Source organism: Oncorhynchus kisutch, linkage group LG24, assembly GCF_002021735.2.
Source record: "Oncorhynchus kisutch isolate 150728-3 linkage group LG24, Okis_V2, whole genome shotgun sequence".
Classification (NCBI taxonomy): Eukaryota; Metazoa; Chordata; class Actinopteri; order Salmoniformes; family Salmonidae; genus Oncorhynchus; species Oncorhynchus kisutch.
The window spans coordinates 19,511,291-19,535,692 of NC_034197.2; the positions used below are offsets into that span (position 1 = coordinate 19,511,291).

General features: G+C 40.2%; 1 protein-coding gene across 1 annotated transcript in view; it reads left to right on the top strand.

Annotated features, from left to right (window-relative positions):
• The first annotated feature begins 948 nt into the window (after nucleotides 1-948).
• nphp4 (nephronophthisis 4) overlaps nucleotides 949-24,402 on the top strand; it is a 193,223-nt gene continuing 169,769 nt past the window's right edge. The window contains exons 1-2 of the mRNA XM_020458628.2: nucleotides 949-1,424; nucleotides 1,611-1,772. Coding sequence (XP_020314217.2) covers nucleotides 1,275-1,424; nucleotides 1,611-1,772 — 312 coding nt within the window. The 5' untranslated portion in view covers nucleotides 949-1,274. The remainder of the gene's footprint in view (nucleotides 1,425-1,610; nucleotides 1,773-24,402) is intronic.

Below are 24,402 nucleotides of genomic sequence, written 5' to 3' on the forward strand. Positions count from 1 at the left end.
CAATCATGGACACTCTTACTGACAGCTGTGGCTGCTTTGCGTGATGTATTGTTGTCTCTACCTTCTTGCCCTTTTTGCTGTTGTCTGTGCACAATAATGTTTGTTCCATGTTTTGTGCTGCTGCCATGTTGTGTTGCTACCATGTTGTGTTGTCATGTGTGGCTGCTTTGCTATGTTGTTGTCATAGGTGTCTCTTTATGTAGTGTTGTCTCTTGTTGTGATGTGTGTTTTGTCCTATATTAAATAAAATAAAATAAAGAAATCCCAGTCCCCGTCCCCGCAGGAGGCCTTTTGCCTTTGGGTAGGCCATCATTGTACATAAGAATTTGTTCTTAACTGACTTGCCTAGTTAAATAAAGATTACATAAAACAGCTGGTGAGTGTGCTATGCAAGTTCTCCCCATTTCTCCTAGTGGTGGCATTGGCCAGTGTATTTTAACAGTCAATCCCTAGGAAGATAGAATGTGATGTCCAAATTATTAGGATTTGTTATGGTCCTCCTCACCCTGACCACTACAGTATACACAAGGCTGTATTTAAATCCAAATGTAAATGGGTCTGTGGATGAGGATCGTTTTGCATAGAGAATATGCAATGTCCAACAGTATGTATCCTTCCCAAACCAGAGGGTGGCGATATGGACACGTGCTGGTCTCCCACTCTCTTTAGTACATTTTGAACGAATAAGAAGAAAAGGCATAGCAACGTTAATATCACCGTAGTAACCGATGCCAAGTGACGGGAGAAACCAATTTAAAGGGAACATAGGGTAATAGAACAATTTCATTCAGGTCATTTGGTAATCCTGCATTTACATAATCCAGTTTAAAATGAACATCTTTAATCTTTGAATATATCAGTCGATTTGATCAAATATATTTTTTTACTATTCGTACCTTCATTTATTTACCGTTTAAATCTTTACCCCCTTTTGAAAGTCAGCTATTTTGCTTCCCCTGTTGCCAACATGCCTGGATAGCTAGGATTTCAAATAAGCGAGGGTAAACAGTGATTTTTATACAACTGCGCGACATTTTACTTGCTACAATTACAAGCATAGCTAGTTTTGGGTAACAATCTTATTTTCTGAAGTTTGAGAATAGTGAAAAGTTCGCTTTGGTATCTTAATGAACAAGTCCTAATGTTAGCTAACGTTACTTACTGATAGCAAACACACCAAACAAAACCCACTAACTAGCAAGCTAGGTGTTGTTGTTTTAGCTAAATACAGCTAGCGAAATTTGACTTTGCTGCAGACTCGAAATATCCTCTCAATGAACGACGACTGGAAAGGACTGTTTGAGAGAGGACGGGTGATTCCTCCACACAGCCAGACTGTTCGACTGGCACAGGACTCATCCCACACCCATTCTCAAGGCTTCCAAATCATCCTGAAGCATCTTGATGGACCTCACATTCAACAGGTAGGCCTACGCCTTATTTGCATAAACCTGGCATCCGAAGAGTTAGTTAGCTAATGCCATTCGCAAGTTTGATTCTAGCCCAGCCTGGTAGGTAGACAAACGTTAGTAGAGTTGCCAATGTTTAGCTAGGGACCCGTTTCTAATTGACCTCCAGTTACAAACATTTCTACTCCCCTGATCACTTAGGAGAAGAAGGAAGGGGAGTCAGAAGGGAATCGAAAGAGGGAACCAGTCAAGTACCAGCTGAGTGTTTCCCTGTTTGATACCAGCCACCAGCACTTCTTCGGGAGAACGTTGAAGAGCTCACCCCAACAGATGAGTGGTGTCCACAGGGCAATGTTTAATGAGGTATACAACTGTTCTAGGGAAACACAGTTAACATTGTCAACCACATTATCCTGAGTGGTTTTAGTATTATAAAGGAGCGGTTTACGCTGATACGCCCTGTTGACACTGCCTACTCCGTTGATACCTAAAGTCACTGGCCCTGTTTGAAGGCATCACATCTGTGATGCATTGTGAGCAAATTGTGACTTACTGATCTACAATACAAATAATAAGTAGTTATGTAAGCATGCAAGGTGGTTTGTATATCAGTCAGTTGGGAGTCGCCTGTAAAGCCCACAGTCTTTCAATGGCTTCAGCTTTACGTGTTGTGTTGTCTTGACAGGCTTAAGAGGCCAGACCCAGTGCCCTATTCAATCAACTCGAAGAAACCGTTTTAAGTTGATTGAATGTTCTCGCTGGGAGATTTAAAAAAAACTTTCATAACGATAGGCGGCTCTGGATTTGCGGAGGTACAAGAAAGCCAATAATTTGCGTTGGATTTGATACCTTGTACTTATGCACCATAGACCGATGATAAGAAGCAAACAACAACAAGCGATTGCTGACTTCTCTGTGAATTACCAACAAAGCTGACTGCAGAACTGAAGGCAGTTGGGTAACATAAAGTTAACTTTTTGCCTCATCTCTGGTACGAGAGCCTTAGTTTTTGAGCAGTTTGTAGTTGCCAATGGTTGTTTTTGGACAGGGCTAGAATGTCCAAGGAAAATGGAAGTGTCAAAAAAGGCTTCCATTGGTCAGTATTTACACCAGTTATAAGGAGTTTGTTCAAGGGAGAGCTGGCCCACAATTAGCTGAATTGCTAATAAGAAACATTTTCACAACTTTAGAGAACGTTCCTTTAGGAGTCTCATGTCATTACCTAACGTTTTGATAGGAAATGGAGAGGCTACCCTCTTTATGTGAAATGGAGAGGCTACCCTCTTTATGTGAAATGGAGAGGCTACCCTCACGTATCTGAAAATACATGATGAATTGATGTTTACTGAAAAGCATACAGTATGTTCTCTGAATATTCAACTCTGATGATAGAGCTAAATGTGGAATATTCGGAAATGTGTAGCTCAGACTAGGCTCTTCAAGAGGTGATGATATTAAAACCAAATAGGTAAAATGTATTTAACAATCCCTTGAAAACGACAATGTTTTAGCAGAGCTGAGGGTCTCCTTGCCCCCCAGCAGCCAAATCGAACACTCTGCACCGTATTGTGATGTTTTATTGACAAGGACTGTTTCCAAGAGACCGTTCCCTTAATGTCAAACACAACTTACCCAGAACGTGTTTACCATGCTCTCAGAATATTCAATATCAACATTCTCGACACGTTTCCTTGGAACGTTGCAAGAATATGCCAGTGTCCATTTTTCTGAGGGTTAGGAAAATATAGGTAATTATCAGAGAAATGAAAGGGGAGGCGGCCAAAGGAAGAATTGGCTTAGAGCGTGCTACGGGTGGGTGCTGCTATAGTGACCAGTGAGCTGAGATAAGGCGGTGCTTTATCTAGCAGAGACTTGTAGATGACTTGGAGCCAGTGGCGACGAGTATGAAGCGAGGGCCAGCCAACGAGAGCGTACAGGTCGCAGTGGTGGGTAGTATATTGGGCTTTGGTGACAAAATGGATGGCACTGTGATAGACTGCATCCAATTTGTTGAGTAGAGTGTTGGAGGCTATTTTGTAAATGACATCGTCGAGGAGCGGTAGGATGGTCAGTTTTACGAGGGTATGTTTTGCAGCGTGAGTGAAGGATGCTCTGTTGTGAAATAGGAAGCCGATTCTAGATTTAATTTTAGATTGGAGATGCTTAATGTGAGTCTGGAAGGAGAGTTTACAGTCTAACCAGACACCTAGAATATGTGGACAACTACAAATACCTAAGTCAGAACCGTCCAGAGTAGTGATGCTGGACGGGCGGGCAGGTGCGGGCAGAGATCGGTTGAAGAGCATGCATTTAGTTTTACTTGCATTTAAGAGCAGTTGGAGGCCACGGAAGGAGAGTTGTATGGCATTGAAGCTCGTCTGGAGGGTTGTTAACACAGTGTCCAACGAAAGGCCAGAGGTGTACAGTATGGTGTCGTCTGCGTAAGGAAAGTTGCTAGCTAGTATTAAACTTATCTTATAAAAAACAATCAATCAATCATAATCACTAGTTAACTACACATGGTTGATGATATTACTAGTTTATCTAGCGTGTCCTGCATTGCATATAATCGATGCGGTGCGTATCGTTGCTCCAATGTGTACCTAACCATAAACATCAATGCCTTTCTTAAAATCAATACACAGAAGTATATATTTTGAAACCTGCATATTTAGCGAAAAGAAATCCAGGTTAGCAGGCAAAATTAACCAGGTGAAATTGTGTCACTTCTCTTGCGTTCATTGCACGCAGAGTCAGGGTATATGCAACAGTTTGGGCCGCCAGAATTGCCAGAATTGTATGTAATTATGACATAACATTGAAGGTTGTGCAATGTAACAGGAATATTTAGACTTAAGGATGCCAACCGTTAGATAAAATAAGGAACGGTTCCTTTTTTCACTGAAAGAATAAACGTCTTGTTTTCGAGATGATAGTTTCCGGATTCGACCATATTAATGACCTAAGGCTCGTATTTCTGTGTGTTATTATGTTATAATTAAGTGTATGATTTGATAGAGCAGTCTGACTGAGCGATTGTAGGCAGCAGCAGGTTCGTAAGCATTCATTCAAACAGCACTTTCGTGCGTTTTGCCAGCAGCTCTTCGCTGTGCTTACAGCATTGCACTGTTTATGACTTCAAGCCTATCAACTCCCGAGATTAGGCTGGTGTAACCGATGTGAAATGGCTAGCTAGTTAGCGGGGTGCGCGCTAATAGCGTTTCAAACGTCACTCGCTCTGAGACTTGGAGTGGTTGTTTCCCTTGCTCTGCATGGGTAACGATGCTTCGAGGGTGGCTGTTGTCGATGTGTTCCTGGTTCGAGCCCAGGTAGGAGCGAGGAGAGGGATGGAAGCTATACTGTTACACTGGCAATACTAAAGTGCCTATAAGAACATCCAATAGTCAAAGGTTAATGAAATACAAATGGTATAGAGAGAAATAGTCCTATAATAACTACAACCTAACACTTCTTACCTGGGAATATTGAAGAGTCATGTTAAAAGGAACCACCAGCTTTCATATGTTCTCATGTTCTGAGCAAGAAACTTAAACGTTAGCTTTCTTACATGGCACATATTGCACTTTTACTTTCTTCTCCAACACTTTGTTTTTTTATTGATGTATTATATTAAGTTAAAATAAGTGTTCATTCAGTATTTTTGTAACTAGGCTCCCCTGGGGCGGAAGGGTAGCCTAGTGGTTAGAGCGTTGGACTAGTAGCCGGAAGGTTGTAAGTTCAACCCCCCGAGCTGACAAGGTACAAATCTGTCGTTCTGCCCCTGAACAAGGCAGTTAACCCACTGTTCCTAGGCTGTCGTTGAAAATAAGAATTTGTTCTGAACTGACTTGCCTAGTTAAATAAAGGTAGAATAAAAAAATACCAAATAAAAAAAATCTGGCAGATTAATCGGTATCGGCTTTTTTTGGGTCCTCCAATAATCGGTATTGGGCGTTGAAAAATCATAATCGGTCGACCTCTAGTTAACATGCATGGGACCAAGGCTTTTACGGTTACAGAAGTCAACAAATGAGAGCACCTGGGGAGTAGGAGTGGAGCTAGGCACTGCAGGACCTGGATTAACCTCTACATCACCAGAGCAACAGAGGAGAAGTAGGATAAGGGTACAGCTAAAGACTATAAGAACTGGTCGTCCAGTGCCCTGGGAACAGAGAATAAAAGGAGCAGATTTCTGGGCACGATAGCATAGATTCAAGGCATAATGTACAGACAAAGGTATGGTAGGAAGAGAGTACATTGGAGGTAAAGGCATTGAGTAATGAAGAGAGAGATATAGTCTCTAGATACGTTTAAACCAGGTGATGTCATCGCATATGTGGGAGGTGGAAAAACATGGTTGGTTAAGGCATATTGAGCAGGGCTATAGTCTATACAGTGAAATAAGACAGTAATCACTAACCAGGACAGTAATGGACAAGTCATATTGATATTAGGGAGAGGCATGCGTAGCCAAGTGATTGTATGGGTCCAGTGAGTGGTTGGGCTGGCTGGGGACACGGCGATTCAGACAGTTAGCAGGCCGGGGCTAGCAGTTAGCAGGTTGGGGCTAGCAAGCTAGCAGTTAGCAGGCCGGGGATAGCAAGCTATCAGTTAGCAGGCCGGGGATAGCAAGCTAGCATACCGGCCTTAGAGGGACGTCACGATGGGGGAAAAGTCTGTTTTTGCCTCGTGCGGTGACGTCGATAGACCGGGTGTGTAATTAGTAGGGTTCCAAGTAGCAGAGGGGTCCAAGTCCAATTGGCAAAATGAGTATAGTGGTTCAAGAAACTGGCCAGTGGATCAGCTAACAGTCCAATATGCTATAGATAGCTAGCAGGCCGCGGATAGCAGAATGGGCCTTCAGGTGATGTCGCGCCTGAGGGGATTGTTGGGCAGATTATGTCGGTATTCCAGTCGTGAAGGATCGGCGGTGTTCCGTGCCCCGTACCGGCAGTAGAAGGGGTCCAGATATTGTAGCCAAGGAGTGGGCTTCAGGAGTAGCCCAGGAGCCCTAGCCCGGAGATGGGTCTAGCAAGGGCAAGCCCCAGGCTAGTTGGTGCTTGCTCCGGGATGGAAACGTTAGCCAGGAGTAGTCAACTCAGGTTGCGGTTAGCTAGCTGCCATGATCCAGATGAAAGGGTTCAGAGTTTGCGGTAGGAATCCGGGGATATGGAGAGAAAATAGGTCCTGTATGCTCTGGTTTGAAACGAGTTGTACGAATTGGCGAGAGCTTTCCGAGCTAAAGGTTAGCTGACTGATAGCTGATAGCTGGTAGCTAGTTGAGGTATTCCAGTTCGGGGGTAAATAGAAATACTTTGGGGGGAAAAACAGATCCACACCACATTGGGTGAGGTGTGTTGCAGGAGAGTATTTTGAAGTTGATTTTTAGGAAAAATAAAAAAAATATATATACATGGGACAAGACAAAGACGTCTGATTGCTACGCCATCTTGGATTTAAGACTTAACGTTACAGCATACAGTAACATTCTAGATGATTCTGTGCTTCCAACTTTGTTGCAACAGTTTGGGGAAGGACCTTTCCTGTTTCAGTATGAGAATGCCCCCATGCACAGAGCGATGTCCATACAGAAATGGTTTCTCGAGATTGGTGTGGAAGAACTTGACTGGCCTGCACAGGGCCCTGACCTCAACCCCATCAAACACCATTGGGATGAATTGGAACGCTGACTGCGAGCCTAATCGCCCAACATCAGTGCCCAACCTGATGTCCCCACAGCAATGTTCCAACATCTAGTGGAAAGCTTTCCCAGAAGAGTGGATGCTGTTATAGCAGCAAGGGGGGACCAACTCCATATTTATGCCCATGATTTTGAAATGAGATGTTCAACGAGCAGGTGTCCACATACACTACATGACCAAAAGTATCTCAAAATCATTGTCATGTGGTTAATCAAAATGATATCCAAATCTGAATTAAAATTATAAACCTAAAAAGTAACTTCCATTGTCAACTATGTGAAAATAGCCTACATAAAACCAACAAATAAAAACATTGCAGCCTGCAGGTAGAAAATATCCTGATAAAAATAAATATAATATGAATTACATTGGCTAGGTTAGCCTCTCTGCAACTAACTTGAAGCATTGTATCAACTATTAACTTGGGTCTGGCCTGAAGCTTGCATTGCTTGCATTGCAACATTGTATAACATTTTCTGGGCCCTCAAAGCTCGGGACAGACACAGCTGTAGGCTATTTGTGCAAGGGATAAGAACTAATCAGGCAGGCCTGTTTTATGACGTTTCCACTGGATCAGAGCATTACATTTTTCCCTTTCATACTGAGTGGTAATCCTCAAGGGAGAGAGCTGGAAAGATTTTTCAAAGACATTAAGCAACTATTGTCATTCTCAAAGGATGTAAAACAGACTTTGTTTGCATGCTGTTTGAGGTGAAGGAAAAATTACTTTGAAATGTTCAAAAGCGCATTAAGGTGGTGCGTTAAGCCAAAGAGAAATACTATCGGATCCCCAAATGGGCACATTTATTTGCCTATATTTGCGCTTAGGCCAGGTAGCCTATAGGCCTACTTCTATGCATAATCAGGTGCGTTTTCTTGCTCAACATTGACAGGTGCGCTCCAAACAAAAGACAATGACTAAATTGACAAAACTCATAAATGGAATGAGATAAACCAAAACTTGTTTCTCAGAAGCGTAGCATAGGTCGTGCACTCTGCAAACAACGTGTCCACTCAGACAATGAGAATGGTAAAAGACTGGAATAATAATATATTTGATGCATTAACATAAATAAATAACCTTTTTTTATTTAACCTTTATTTAACTAGGCAAGTCAGTTAAGAACAAATTCTTATTTACAATGATGGCCTAGGAACAGTGGGTTAACTGCCTTGTTCAGGGGCAGAATGACCGATTTTTAACCTTGTCAGCTCGGGGAATCGAACTAGCAACTTTTCGGTTACTGGCCCAATGCTCTAACCACTAGGCTACCTGTCGCACCAACCATAACCAAACAAATATTGTAGATTAGGAATGAATGGTAAATGAACTACTGGTGATATATGTAATGGGGAATTGATATACGCAAACAATTCAGAAAATTAAGTTCTAAAACAATGAATGTGCACAAATTGGCGGGAGAGGGCACACTGGAGAAAGACATCTTAGCCACACCCCCTTTCTTCTTGGACTGGTCCATCCCCTGTTCTCTGCAATGGATTAGTTCACTGAGATGGGCGTGAAATCAGACGGGTGTCTCGTGCCATCAAAAATAATACCTTTGCTACTGGTCGACAAAAACAAAATCTCTGTCGATCAACACCCTATTGACCAAAACAATCGACCAGTCGACTAAGTGGGGTCATCACTAGACAATAGCAAGTCTATCGGCTCTTATTATTGAACATACTGAACTACTGGAAGCAGACAATGTAATACATACACTACATGACCAAAAGTATGTGAAGACCTGCTCGTCAAACATCTCATTCCAAAATCATTGGTATTAATATAGAGTTGGTCCCCCCTTTGCTGCTATAATTACCTTGAATTTCACTGGCCTGCACAGAGGAACCAGTCAAGTTCTTCCACACCAATCTCGACAATCCATTTCTGTATGGACCTTGCTTTGGGCACGAGGGCATTGTCATGCTAAAACAGGAAAGGGCCTTCCCCAAACTGTTGCCACGAAGTTGGAAGCAGAGAATTTTCTAGAATGTCAATGTATGTTGTAGTGTTAAGATTTCCCTTCACTGGAACTAAGGGGCCTGAACCATGAAAAACATCCCCAGACGATTATTCATCCTCCACCTAACTGTACAGTTGGCACTATGCATTGGGGCAGGTAGGGTTCTCCTGGCATCTGCCAAACCCAGATTCGCCCTGTCGGACTGCCAGATGGTGAAGCGTGATTCATCACTCCAGAGAACGTTTCCAGAGTCCAATGGCGGCGAGCTTTACACCACTCCAGCTGACGCTTGGCATTGCGCATGGTGATCTTAGGCTTGTGTGCTACTGTTCGGCCATGGAAACCCATTTCATGAAGCTTCCGATGAACAGTTCTTGTGCTGACGCTGCTTCCAGAGGCAGTTTGGAACTCAGTAGTGAGTGTTGCAAACGAGGACAGCACACTGCGGTCCCGTTCTGTGAGCTCGTGTGGCCTACCACTTCGCTGAGCAGTTGTTGCTCCTAGACGTTTCCCATTCACAATAACAACACCTCCAGTTGACCGGGGCGCTTTAGCAGGGCAGAAATTTGACGAAGTAACTTGTTGGAAAGGTGAAAGTGCCACGTTGAAAGTCACTGAGCTCTTCAGTAAGGCCATTCTACTGCCAATATTTGTCTATGGAGATTGCATGGCTGTGTGCTCGATTTTATACACCTGTCAGCAATGGGTGTAGCTGAAATAGCCGAATCCACTAATTTGAAGGGGTGTCCACATACTTTTACAATATAGTGTAATTGTTTTACATTTGCCAAAATGCAATTTGCGGGAAAACACTGTTCTAAAAGACCCATCTGATGCGAGCTGTGTTATAAAACAGATATGAACGTCTAAATATTCAACAACTACCATGGGTTGTCGATATGACTCGGATAATGCATTTGGCTTCTGGACAACGACAGAAAGTTTTTTTTGGTTGCTAGCTTAGCTGTTGTTGTTAGCTGCTGCATGTATGCTGCATCTCTCTGTCTCTCCCTCTGTGCTGCTGCTCCCTGTGCTACAGCCTGCATCTGAGTTGCCTAGCAATGAGTCTTCTCTGGTTTGCTCATGGCTCACTCTGACTAGAGACAGAGCCGTTATCTGGTAGACTCTTACAGTGTTCCGGTTTTATGATAAAAATCTGACTCCAATGTCATTCCACGGTATTATGCAAATTTAACCTATAGACCGATAGGCATGAAACAGTTGCATACATTAGTTTTATTGACAAATGTCAATTAAAAAATAAGGTCCGCCAATGGCAAAAGCCATGAATGTGTATGAATGTTGTAAGTACAGAAATGGTTTGCTCAATGGGAAATGAATATCCAACTAGTCAGTGACAACTGTGTGGCATTTAGAGTTTGACAGCAACTATGTGAGCTTATTACAGTATTATAGGCACTATGTCCCTGGATTTCCTGTGATCTCCTTACCTTCTAACGACTCGTGTAGCTTGTGAGCATCACAGAGCAAAGAGTCTCAGCTTTTCATAGATGGCTTGTAATTGTTTGTAGCTCAAACCTTCATACATTTTTGTAAAAAGACCTGGCCCATGGCCCCTACAGGATCCACCCATGTCTCACAAACACCACTCTAACTCAGACCCTGTTAATCACACTGTTTAAAGGGTTTAGAAATCCTTAATCACGCCGATGGGACTCATTGGGTTAATGTCTTTATTCTGAGAACATGGCCACCATGTTCTGTGTATGTTTGGTGTGACATTGATGGAATATTCTCCGAACTCTCATTACTGGAGACATGAATGTTCTTGCAACGTCCTATGAAACGTGTCTATGCTCAATTACCTCGACTAACCTCTTCCACTGCACATGGACTCTGTACAGGTACCCCCTGTATATAGCCATGCTATTGTTATTTTACTGCTACTGTTTAATTAGTTGTTACTTTTATTTTCAATTTTATTACTTATCAATTTTTTTTGTAAAACTTCATAAAACTGCATTGTTGGTTAAGGGCTTGTAAGTAAGCAGTTCACTTTAATCTACACATGTTATATTCAAGGCATGTGACAAATAACATTTGATTTGATCTTAAATTCAGAGAACATGGCAACCGTGTTCTGTGTTTGTTTTTGGTGTGACGTTGGTGGAATATTCTCCTAACTCTCATTACTGGGCACATTAATGTTTTTGCGATGTACCATGACACGTGTCTAGAACATTAATATTGAGTTTTCTGAGAACATGGTAACCACGTTCTGGGTATGTTTTAGTTGGACATGAAGGAAACGTTTTCCTAACTCTAATGCCAAAACATTGTAAATAGGTTCTCAGTGTTTTTTTGTTGTAACATATTGTAAAATGTTCCCCTAACTAAAGTAAAACTGGACACTCAAACATCAAGTGAACATTACACGTGACATTACAAAAACGTTCTCTCCCTAGAATTGTTAGCTGGGTAACTGGGCTAGCTGTTGGCCAATGCTGTTTTGACTCAATATGCCATATGTATTTCACATTAGAACCCTCAGACGACAAGCTATTAAGAATGTGACAATGTTTTAGCACTCAATGTTTTTAATCTATTTGCTCTGCTGAAGGGCTATTTGACGACTAGGCCTGTGTTCCCCTTGCAAAAACCAATCTAGAAGTTTTGCTGGTGCCATCAACGTTTATGAGTAGCCCAACCTTTGTTAGGATTGAATAGCTGGCCTTATATGATGTTAACCCTTAAGGCATGTTCACAGACTGAATTTGTCAGCTGCTTGATAATAAAACTAAATAGTCGCTTGATAATAACACAATAATAAAAGTGATGTAAATAGATTTCTTCCCCAAGGTTGGGGTCAATTTAGGATGATGTGCTCATTCAATTGATGAGTTGAACGGCCATTTTCAGTTAATAAATTAAGCAAATTTTCAGTTAATCCTGAATTGAATAAAATTGAATTAACCCCATGCCTATTGTTCAAACACCAGTTAAGTGGCAGAAATACTGCATTCAACAGTCAGACACATACTTCTATAATTCCACCTTTCTTTTACATGCCTTGGTTTATGAATGTTTTGTTCATATTGTTCAAACATTTCAAGTCATGATCATAAGGAGCAAAAAACGTGCCACTTTAATGCAACAATTGTAGAATGGTATTTGATGAAATTAGGAATGACTTGAAAAAGGAAATCATTACTATGGATGTTGAGACATTTGACAATAGATGCTCTGAAATAATTGACCATGTTTCAGAACTCCTGGTATATTAACCAAAGATATTGTAGGTTACTCTACTGCAAAAGGCATAGTTTAGGTCCACCTGAATGGTCAGAAACAATTAACAAATCGCATTTCAGATCCCATCAGCCCCAGACAGTCGTAACACATATCACATCCTATCAGGATTATAAAGTGGCCTAGGTCTGGTTGTTTCAGGCTGCAAGAGGCACTTTCATTTTCATTTGATTTGGGCTGCTGCACTGCATTCATGTTGGTGTTTATGAGTGGCAAATTGCTGTTTGATATCCAAATAAAGTCTCGGCATTCTAGCTGAGCAGCGGGGGAGCTCAGTGAAATTGCATAGGTCCTGTCAGCCATGATGGATTGGTTTTAATATCAGGCAAGGAGAATGACTCAAACAATCGGAGGGATTAAAGGCAGAAGGAAAAAGCTCCTATTAAATCTCTCCTCTCTCTCGCTCACTCTTTCTCCAGACATAAGTGAGGCATTATCATCATGTCAATGAGGATGTTCATGTTTATGGTGTTTATGAACACAGAATTGACTTAAAAGGAACTTTTAATCACAGAATAACTACTTTTATTTCAGTGTTTAACTTTCCATGTTTAGATTTGAGATGTAGACTATTGTTGCTTAATTGCCTATTCATGAGCAGAGAAAACAGAAATAATGTTTTGTTGAATGCTATCATTAAACGATTGTAGCGATCGTAAGGTTTGCAATTGCATTTGCAACCAATGATGCATACTGTGAGCTCCAAAAGTATTGGGACAGTGACACTTTTTTCCCCCCTCCAATGACTGAGGTTAAAGTGCAGACTGTCAGCTTTCATTTGAGGATATTTTTTTATCCATTTCAGGTGAACCGTTTCAAAATTACAATTAGTCTCCCCATTTTAGGGGACCAAAAGTATTGGGACAAATTAATTAATGTGTATTAAAGTAGTCAAAAGTTTTAGTATTTGGCCACATATTCCTAGCACGCAATGATTACGTCAAGTGACTCTCTATAAACTTGTTGGATGCATTTGCTGTTTGTTTTGGTTGCGTTTCAGATCATTTTTGTGCCCAACAGAAATGAGTGGTAAATAATGTAGTGTGTCATTTTGGAGTCACTTTTATTGTAAATGAGAATAGAATGATTCTGAAAACTTCTACGTTAATGTGGATGCCACCATGATTACAGATAATCCTGAATGAATCGGGAATAATATCATACCCCCCAAGACATGCTAACCTCTCACCATTACAATAAAAGGGGAGGTTAGAATTTTTGTGGGGGTATGATATTTATACTTTAATTCATGATTAACTGGTTCCTCAAGTGTCCCAGTTATGTAAACCAGCTCCTTCACTAATTTTGTCTGTAGGCCTTGTTAATAGTACCTGTTGAGCTTATTGGTGAAACTTGACATTTTAAGTTGTTTTGGTGATATCAGAGATGCTGTATATAATGACAAGATGGTCTTGTCTCCGTCCTAACAATGGGAGTCGAAGGCTGGAAGGCAGACGGTCTGCTTATCGCAGTATTCCCACGTGGACAGATTCTGATGGGTGTGGGCTCTCTCGCTTCACCTCTTCCTCTGGTGATATTAACAGTTTTCATTCTCCACCTCAAGTAAGTTTGAGACTATCAGTTTTGGGCAGTAGATGGCACTGTTGTGCCATAGATGGCCTGAGGATTGAGCTAGGCTAATGGAGTTGGAAGCTCTGTTCCGTAGTTCATCCTCTCATTCAGATCACTCCATTTTATTCCATCTTTTCCAAAAACAAGCACAATTCAATAGTGTAGAAATTGTACCTGGAAGGACGCACAGCTTTAATGCACTGTACTTTATGTTTGAGTGATATAGGTGTTTTTGTTCTGAACACACACCATTACATAGCTTCAAAACGGTACGTATTGAAAGGTAGTGAGTCACTGAGAACATTTGAACATCAGTGAGTAGAATAATTTTGTTTTTGCATTCGAGCTCTCAAAAGAGCACAGTGGTTTCTTAAGGAGAAATCCCCACTGAGCTTAGATCACATAATAGCAGATGTGCGGAAATGGTAGACATCACACATTTGTCCATTTAACTCAACTTAACCCCCGGACCAAAATGGATCAAATAAAACCAGTGCAACCAGTTGTCGAAAACAACCCAAATTCCTCACTTCCCAAGTTCTCGTCAACATGTTACATCCCTTTGTACTCTTCTCTCACCTCTGCTCTCCTCCAATCCAAGCAGGACGACTGATCAAAGCACACACATCTGAAATTCCATATGATTTATGTACATCAAAAAGGGAACTGGTGGGACTTTGGGTTTCTCTGGTTAACTCCTCTTCTCCCTTTTTGACTGCTGTGCTCAAGAGAGATCCCACTTCAATTATACATGGAGCTGGTTGGGGCCTGTGCTTTGCCTGGCTGGGAGTGATCAATATTTCAGCTCCTGTGGGAGTAAACATCCCGTGGAGCAGCTGCTCCTTAAAGGCTTTCCACACTCCAGTGGCATGCTCCATAATCTACCGCTGTGTGACCACAGAGAGCATTTCAGACCCTGCCATCGTCACCAGAGCAGCCAGGACAGAGGGGCGATGAGAGGAGAGGTTTTTCTCGCTCTTGTTTTGTACTCTCGCTCCCTCTCACTGACATACGTGCGTACACACACACACAAACACAATGCAATGTGCTTGGCCCATTATTCTGCTATCACTCCCCAGGGGTCTGCTCTGACTGTGTGTGGGGATAAAGGGAGACCGCGAAATAGAGATGGAACAGAGGAACGAGCGAGATTCGGGAGGGAGAGAAGATGAGACTCCTCTTAGTACAGAGTGGCTTGGGGCTTTGACATGTAAATGTGCTCCCTGGGCTCAGTTGGAGAGGTGGCATTAGTAGCCCCTTCTCATCATTGTTTCTATGCCTCTCCAGAATGCATGCAGCAGCCTGTTGTCCCTGTCAGAGATTAAGAGGGCAGTTCTTTGCCGGGGACTAAAGTGTCAGGGCCGACCCGGTGACATATTGACACCGTCATATTATCACCTCATCCATGAGTATGAGATTCTGTCATTGTGACATAGCTGTGGGCATTTAAAGTCCTAGTTGTTGTTGTTGTCTGGGAATGACAGCCAGCAGAGGAGATGTATGGGGCACAGGTGACAAGAACTTTGCTGATTGAGAGGACTAGGTTGCTTCAGTTTATTTAATGGAATATACTTTAGGCCTACCCCACCGGATTCATTTTTGGTCATGATTTTAATTTGCAATGATGTCCTTCATTTGTCAGACTATGTGGACAGCTAGGATGTCTCCTCGAGCACAACATGAAACAAAGATGATGAAAGTCGCTTCTCTCCCCCCAAAATTATATTGTGTCATCTCAAGGATGAGTATGTATGTATGTATGTATGTATGTATGTATGTATGTATGTATGTATGTATGTATGTATGTATGTATGTATGTATGTATGTATGTATGTATGTATGTATGTATGTATGTATGTATGTATGTATGTATGTATGTATGTATGTATGTATGTATGTATGTATGTATGTATGTATGTATGTATGTATGTATGTATGTATGTATGTATGTATGTATGTATGTATGTATGTATGTATGTATGTATGTATGTATGTATGTATGTATGTATGTATGTATGTATGTATGTATGTATGTATGTATGTATGTATGTATGTATTGTATGTATGTATGTATGTATGTATGTATGTATGTATGTATGTATGTATGTATGTATGTATGTATGTATGTATGTATGTATGTATGTATGTATGTATGTATGTATGTATGTATGTATGTATGTATGTATGTATGTATGTATGTATGTATGTATGTATGTATGTATGTATGTATGTATGTATGTATGTATGTATGTATGTATGTATGTATGTATGTATGTATGTATGTATGTATGTATGTATGTATGTATGTATGTATGTATGTATGTATGTATGTATGTATGTATGTATGTATGTATGTATGTATGTATGTATGTATGTATGTATGTATGTATGTATGTATGTATGTATGTATGTATGTATGTATGTATGTATGTATGTATGTATGTATGTATGTATGTATGTATGTATGTATGTATGTATGTATGTATGTATGTATGTATGTATGTATGTATGTATGTATGTATGTATGTATGTATGTATGTATGTATGTATGTATGTATGTATGTATGTATGTATGTATGTATGTATGTATGTATGTATGTATGTATGTATGTATGTATGTATGTATGTATGTATGTATGTATGTATGTATGTATGTATGTATGTATGTATGTATGTATGTATGTATGTATGTATGTATGTATGTATGTATGTATGTATGTATGTATGTATGTATGTATGTATGTATGTATGTATGTATGTATGTATGTATGTATGTATGTATGTATGTATGTATGTATGTATGTATGTATGTATGTATGTATGTATGTATGTATGTATGTATGTATGTATGTATGTATGTATGTATGTATGTATGTATGTATGTATGTATGTATGTATGTATGTATGTATGTATGTATGTATGTATGTATGTATGTATGTATGTATGTATGTATGTATGTATGTATGTATGTATGTATGTATGTATGTATGTATGTATGTATGTATGTATGTATGTATGTATGTATGTATGTATGTATGTATGTATGTATGTATGTATGTATGTATGTATGTATGTATGTATGTATGTATGTATGTATGTATGTATGTATGTATGTATGTATGTATGTATGTATGTAGTATGTATGTATGTATGTATGTATGTATGTATGTATGTATGTATGTATGTATGTATGTATGTATGTATGTATGTATGTATGTATGTATGTATGTATGTATGATGTATGTATGTATGTATGTATGTATGTATGTATGTATGTATGTATGTATGTATGTATGTAGTATGTATGTATGTATGTATGTATGTATGTATGTATGTATGTATGTATGTATGTATGTATGTATGTATGTATGTATGTATGTATGTATGTATGTATGTTGTATGTATGTATGTATGTATGTATGTATGTATGTATGTATGTATGTATGTATGTATGTATGTATGTATGTATGTATGTATGTATGTACACGCATGTGTGTGTCCTTTGAGTCACACGTGCCAGAACTCATGCTCTCCCAAATGAAGGTTAGCCATTTTTACAGTACATTAAACCCAGCCTTGCTCCTGATACTGGACCTAAAATGCATGATTGCTAGCAATTTACGGTCACTAATAGGGCAAGCAAGACACTAAATGAGGAGATGCAACTTAAAGCAAGGCAGTAATTATGAGGTATGGGTCACCTAGGAAATCATTTAGCAGCCACTGCTTGTTAACAATGTTCTTTTGACCCATCAACACTTTAGATTCCTTCCCTAATGTAGCCTCTGATAAATAGATTTTGTTCCCATGTCTTGGGTTCAGTAGTGGTTACATATGAGATAAGTAGGTCTAATGAACCTTTGTGTAATGCTTAAACACACAATTAAGAAATCTAATCACCATACCTGATGGTTGTACTAGTGACGGTAACATCAAACACAGCTGAGCACATGTCTTAGTGCAGGATTTCATGCACCGAGTGACAAGTTCTTGTTTTATTCACTTTAACAAACAGCCATAGGCACATTCTCATGGCAGGAGGTTGCCTTGAGGTACAGTGTATTCGGACCCCTTGACTTTTTCCACATTTTGTTTCGTTACAGCCTTTATAATACAATTGATTAAATAATATTTTTTCTTCATCAATCTACATACAATACCCCATAATGACAAAGCAAAAAAACAGGTAAAAGAAAATTAAATGCCTTATTTACAGAAATATTCAGTTCCTTTCCTATGAGACTCGAAATTGAGCTCAGGTACATCCTGTTTCCATTGAGCATCCTTGAGATTTTTCTACAACTTGATTGGAGTCCACCTGTAAATTACATTAATTGGACATGATTTGGAAAGGCACACACCTGTCTATATAATGTCCCACATTGACAGTGCATGTCAGAGCAAAAACCAAGCCATGAGGTCAAAGGAATTTTCCGTAGAGCTCCGGGAAAGGATTGTGTCGAGGCACAGATCCGTGGAAGGGTACCAAAAAATGTCTGCATCATTGAAGGTCCCCAGGAACATCGTGGCCTCCATCATTCTTAAATGGAAGAAGTTTGTAACCACCAAGACTCTTCCTAGAGCTGGCCCCGCCCGGCCAACCTGAGCAATCGGGGGAGAAGGGCCTTGGTCAAGGAGGTGACCAAGAATCCGATGGTCACTCTGACAAAGCTCCAGAGTTCCTCGGTGGAGATGGGAGGACCTTCCAGAAGGACAACCATCTCTGCAGCACTCCACAGTCAGGCCTTTATGGTGGAGTGGCCAGATGGAAGCCACTCCAAAGTAAAAAGCACATGATAGTAAGTTGAGAAGTAAGTTCTATTGGCTGATGAAACCAAGATTGAATTTGGCCTGAATGCCAAGCTTCATGTCTGGAGGAAACCTGCATGGTGGTGGCAGCATCATGCTGTTGGGATTTCTTTCAGCAGCAGGGACTGGGAGACTAGTCAGGATCGAGGGAAAGATGAATGGAGCAAAGTACAGAGAGATACTTGATGAAAACCTGTTCCAAAGCGCTCAGGACCTCAGACTGGGGCGAAGGTTCACCTTCCAACAGGACAATGACCCTAAGAACACAGCCAAGAGAACGCAGGAGTGGCTTCGGGACAAGTCTCTGAATGTCCTTGAGTGGCCCAGCTAGAGCCCGGACTTGAACCCGATCGAACATCTCTGGAGAGACCTGACAGAGCTTGAGAGGATCTGCAGAGAAGAATGGGAGAAACTCCCCAAATGTTGGTGTGCCAAGTAGAGGTTGACCGATTAATCGGAATGGCCGATTTTAAATAGGGCCGATTTTCAAGTTCTCATAACAATCGGAAATCTGTATTTTGGGACACAGATTTGACCGATAAAAAAAAATATATATATATATATAAAATCTACACTTTTTTTGATTTAACTAGGCAATTATTATTTATTATTTTCAATGACGGCCTAGGAACGGTGGGTTAACTGCCTTGTTCAGGGGCAGAACGACAGATATTTACCTTGTCAGCTTGGGGATTCAATCTTGCAACCTTACAGTTAACTATTCCAATGCTCTAACCACCTGCCTTACATTGCACTCCACGAGGAGCCTGCCTGTTACGCGAATGCAGTAAGCCAAGGTAAGTTGCTAGCTAGCATTAAACTTATCTTATAAAAAACTATCAATCAATCATAATCACTAGTTAACTACACATGGTTGATGATATTACTAGTTTATCTAGGTTGTCCCGCGTTGCATATAGTCGATGCGGTGCGTATTCGCGAAAAAGGACTGTCCTTGCTCCAATGTGTATCTAACCATAAACATCAATGCCTTTCTTAAAATCAATACACCGAAGTATATATTTTTAAACCTGCATATTTAGCTAAAAGATATTCAGGTTAGCAGGCAATATTAACCAGGTGAAATTGTGTCACTTCTCTTGCGTTCATTGCACGCAGATTCAGGGTATATGCAACAGTTTGGGCCGCCTAATTTGCCAGAATTTTACGTAATTATGACATAACATTGAAGGTTGTGCAATGTAACAGGAATATTTAGACTTAAGGATGCCAACCGTTAGATAAAATAAGGAACGGTCCCTTTTTTTCACTGAAAGAATAAACGTCTTGTTTTCGAGATGATAGTTTCCAGATTCTACCATATTAATGACCCGAGGCTCGTATTTCTGTGTTATTATGTTATAATTAAGTCTATGATTTGATAGAGCAGTCTGACTGAGCGATGGTAGGCACCAGCAGGCTTGTAAACATTCATTCAAACAGCACTTTTGTGAGTTTTGCCAGCAGCCCTTTGCTGCGTTTCAAGTGTTGCGCTGTTTATGACTTCAAGCCCATCAACTCCCGAGATTAGGCTGGTGTAACCGATGTGAAATGGCTAGCTAGTTAGCGGGGTGCGCGCTAATAGCGTTTCAAACATCATTTGCTCTGAGACTTGGAGTGGTTGTTCCCCTTGCTCTGCAAGGGCCGTGGCTTTTGTGGAGCGATGGGTAACGCTGCTTCGAGGGTGGGTGTTGTCGTTGTGTTCCTGGTTCGAGCCCAGGTAGGAGCGAGGAGAGGGACAGAAGCTATACTGTTACACTGGCAATACTAAAGTGCCTATAAGAACATCCAATAGTCAAAGGTTAATGAAATACAAATGGTATAGAGAGAAATAGTCCTATAATTCCTATAATAACTACAACCTAACACTTCTTACCTGGGAATATTGGAGACTCATGTTAAAAGGAACCACCAGCTTTCATATATTCTCATGTTCTGAGCAAGGAACTTAAACGTTAGCTTTCTTACATGGCACATATTGCGCTTTTACTTTCTTCTCCAACACTTTGTTTTTGCATTATTTAAACCGAATTGAACATGTTTCATTATTTATTTGAGGCTAAATTGATTTTATTGATGTATTATATTAAGGTAAAATAGTGTTCATTCAGTATTGTTGTAATTGTATTACACATAAATGAAAAAAATTGGTCGATTTAATCGGTATCAGCTTTTTTTGGTCCCCCAATAATCGGTATCAGCGTTGAAAAATCATAATCTGTCGACCTCTAGTGCCAAGCTTGTAGCTGTAATCGCTGCCAAAGGTACTTCAACAAAGTACTGAGTAAAGGGTCTGAATATTTATATAGTGTGATATCAGTAAATTTTTTATGAGTTAGTAAATTCTAAACCTGTTTTTGGTTTGTTATTATGCGGTATTGATATTGATAAGGGGAAAAACAATTGAATCCCTTTTTAGAATAAGGCTGTAACGTAACAAAATGTCGAACATCAAGGGGTCTGATTACTTTCTGAATGCACTGTATATTCTAAGCAGCAATGATCAAGTGAATAATGTAAAACCCTATGTTACCACACAGACCGACCATATGTGGACTAAATCACAGAATGAAGTATTGGTTGTATTCATTCGGGCTCACTGTACCTTAGCAAAAAAATATATAATGGAAAACAAAAACAAGCATTTCTTATTGGACAGGTTCAGCTAGTCCCTCCCTGTTTCAGTCAATTTGCTGGCCTAATGAATTTAACCCAGCTCTTGCATATTTAAATATTCTCTGGAAGCAACTGGAGCTCACTTGCTCACTCAGGTTACATAGCAGTGTTTTAGTGCCATATGTTCGAAGGGCAGCGTGTGTACATGTTCGGCCCAAATTAACAGATGATTCCTGCTCTGCTCATTACGGCTTTGCTATTGTATGACGCTCAGGTAGCTGACTCGTGTTACCTGTGCCTGTCTCCGCATCCTGCATGTAAATGCCCTGTGTTCGCCCCATCTCTTGCTCTGTCTCTCTCTTTCGCTTTCTCATGGGGAATCTCCTTGGTTTGACGACCAGCCTCTGTTAATTAGAGCGTCCTTACAAAGAACCCTCAATTCTAAAATATATTTACAAGGGCTTTGTTTACTGTATTTTGAGTATGAGTGAAGTCCCTTGTGTGCTCAGCCTGGGTTGTATTCATTTGATACCAAATGGAACAGAATGGACTGGAACGGGGAAGGACAAAAAATATACACTAGCATTCAAAAGTTTGGGGTCACTTAGAAATGTCCTTTAAATTAAAAAAACAACAACACTTTTTCCCCCTCCATTTAAAATAACATCAAATTGATCAGAAATACAGTGTAGACATGGTTAATGTTGTAAATGACTATTGTAGCTGTAAACGGCAGATTTTTTTTATGGAATATCTACATAGGTGTACAGAGGCCCATTATCAGCAACCATCACCCCTGTGTTCCAATGGCATGTTGTTAGCTAATCCAAGTTTATCATTTTAAAAGGCTAATTGATCATCATAAAACCCTTTTGCAATTATGTTAGCACAGCTGAAAACTGGCCGTCTTTATACTAGTTGTGTATCTGAAGCATCAGCATTTGTGGGTTCGATTACAGGCTCAAAATGGCCAGAAACAAAGTCCTTTCTTCTGAAACTCATCAGTCTATTCTTGTTCTGAGAAATGAAGGCTAACATAATTGCAAAAGGGTTTCCTAATGATAAATTAGCCTTTTAAAATGATAAACTTGGATTAGCTAACACAACGTGCCATTGGAACACAGGAGTGATGGTTGCTGATAATGGGCCTCTGTACGCCTATGTAGATATTCCATAAAAAAATATGCTTCCAGCTACAATAGTCATTTACAACATTAACAATGTCTACACTGTTTTTCTGAACAATTTGATGTTATTTTAATGGACAAAATAATTGCTTTTCTTTCAAAAACAAGACATTTCTAAGTGACCCCAAACTTTTGAACGGTAGTGTACATTTTCCAATTTGTCAGTTCGGGTATTTGAACCAGCGACCTTTCAGTTACTGGCCCAAAGCTATAGCCACTACCTTAACTTGTTAGGTCTTATAATAACAATGACATTCTGAACAATAATACGAAGGGGATAGGACGTCTACCCCAAAATCCAAGAGGGAATACGCAGGTGATGAATTTGAAATGTCAGTGAGGCAGTAGTTTAGGGCCCACTCCTATCACATCCATGTTGGTCTGGGATTAATTCTCTCCAAACACTGCACATTTACAACGATGGCAGTCAGATGCCATATAACATCGTCCCACAAAACAGTAAAAAGCTCTGGTTTGTTATAACACGGAGAGCCCTGATGATATGTACTCAATGTTGTATAACAAACCCCCTCTCACACATAGTTAATTTATCTGTCACCCACAACACAGCGGCTGACTATAATCCCCTATATGCTGACACTGACAGGCTACTGCTGCTGCTTCTCCCTTTGCTGGTGCTGCCTGGGCTTTAGAGCTATAGTCTAGATGATGATGTTTGAATCCAGCCCTATTACAGTTATTTTTGCCTTTGTCATATTCACAGGAATATTTACCCCTGTGACACTCAATTAATGGTTTTGTTGACTAAGTTGCTTCAGAATAACCTCTCATTAGGTAAAACATATGTTATCCCTGGCATTGCCGGCGCACAAGCTGTTTTCTCATTGACATCCTCGCACTCCTGTGGCGACGGGAAGGGGCAAGATGTCAAACAGCATTTCTGAAAGGTTCTGAGTGTGTGACGGTGCGGTGCTAGTAGGCCTATTTGGAATGAGTTGCCTCTGCTTGTTGCCTAGACAATGTTGGTGACATAGATCCTAACAATTTTCTGTAATGTATAAATAGCCTCTAAAATAAAGTGCCTTTACAATGTATTCACATCCCTTGACTTTTTCCACATTTTGTGGTGTTACAGCCTGAATTTAAAATGGATTAAACTGATATTTTTGGTCCCTGGCCTACACACAATTACTCATAATGTCAGTGGAATCATGTATTTTAATAGTTTTTTAAAACAATTTAATAAGACAATTTAAGCTAAAATGCCAATAAGTATTCAACCCCTTTTGTTATGGCAAGCCTATGTTCAGGAGTAACAAGTCCCATAATAAGTTGCATGGACTCGCTGTGTGCTATAATAGTGTTTAACATTTTTTTTTTTTATGACTACCTCATCTCTGTACCCCACACAATTATCTGTAAGGTCCCTCAGTCGAGCTGTGAATTTCAAACACAGATTCAACCACAAAGACCAGGGAGGTTTTCCAATGCCTCGCAAAGTAGGGAACCTATTGGTAGAAGCAGACATTGAATAGCCCTTTGAGCTTGGTGAAGTTATTAGTTACACTTGTATGGTGTATCAATACACCCAGTCACTACAAAGATACCTTAACTCTTAATAGCCAGTGTATGGCTGTGGATTGACTGCATTGTTTCAATGGTATGTTCACATATTGGTAGTTAATTGGAAAAAATGTATTTCTCTTAAACTGTGTGGCTGCCCAGATAACAAACATGCAGTGCAGATACATTCTTTATTAATGGGACTTGCGAAGCAGGAGTCCCCACATTTAATCTTCTACATACTTCTTATTATTTTGGATGCTAATCCTCTACCGTTTTAAGCTAGAAACGCAGTTTAAACTTTTTAAAACGTGTAGACTGGTCTGGATTGAGTTGCTTGTA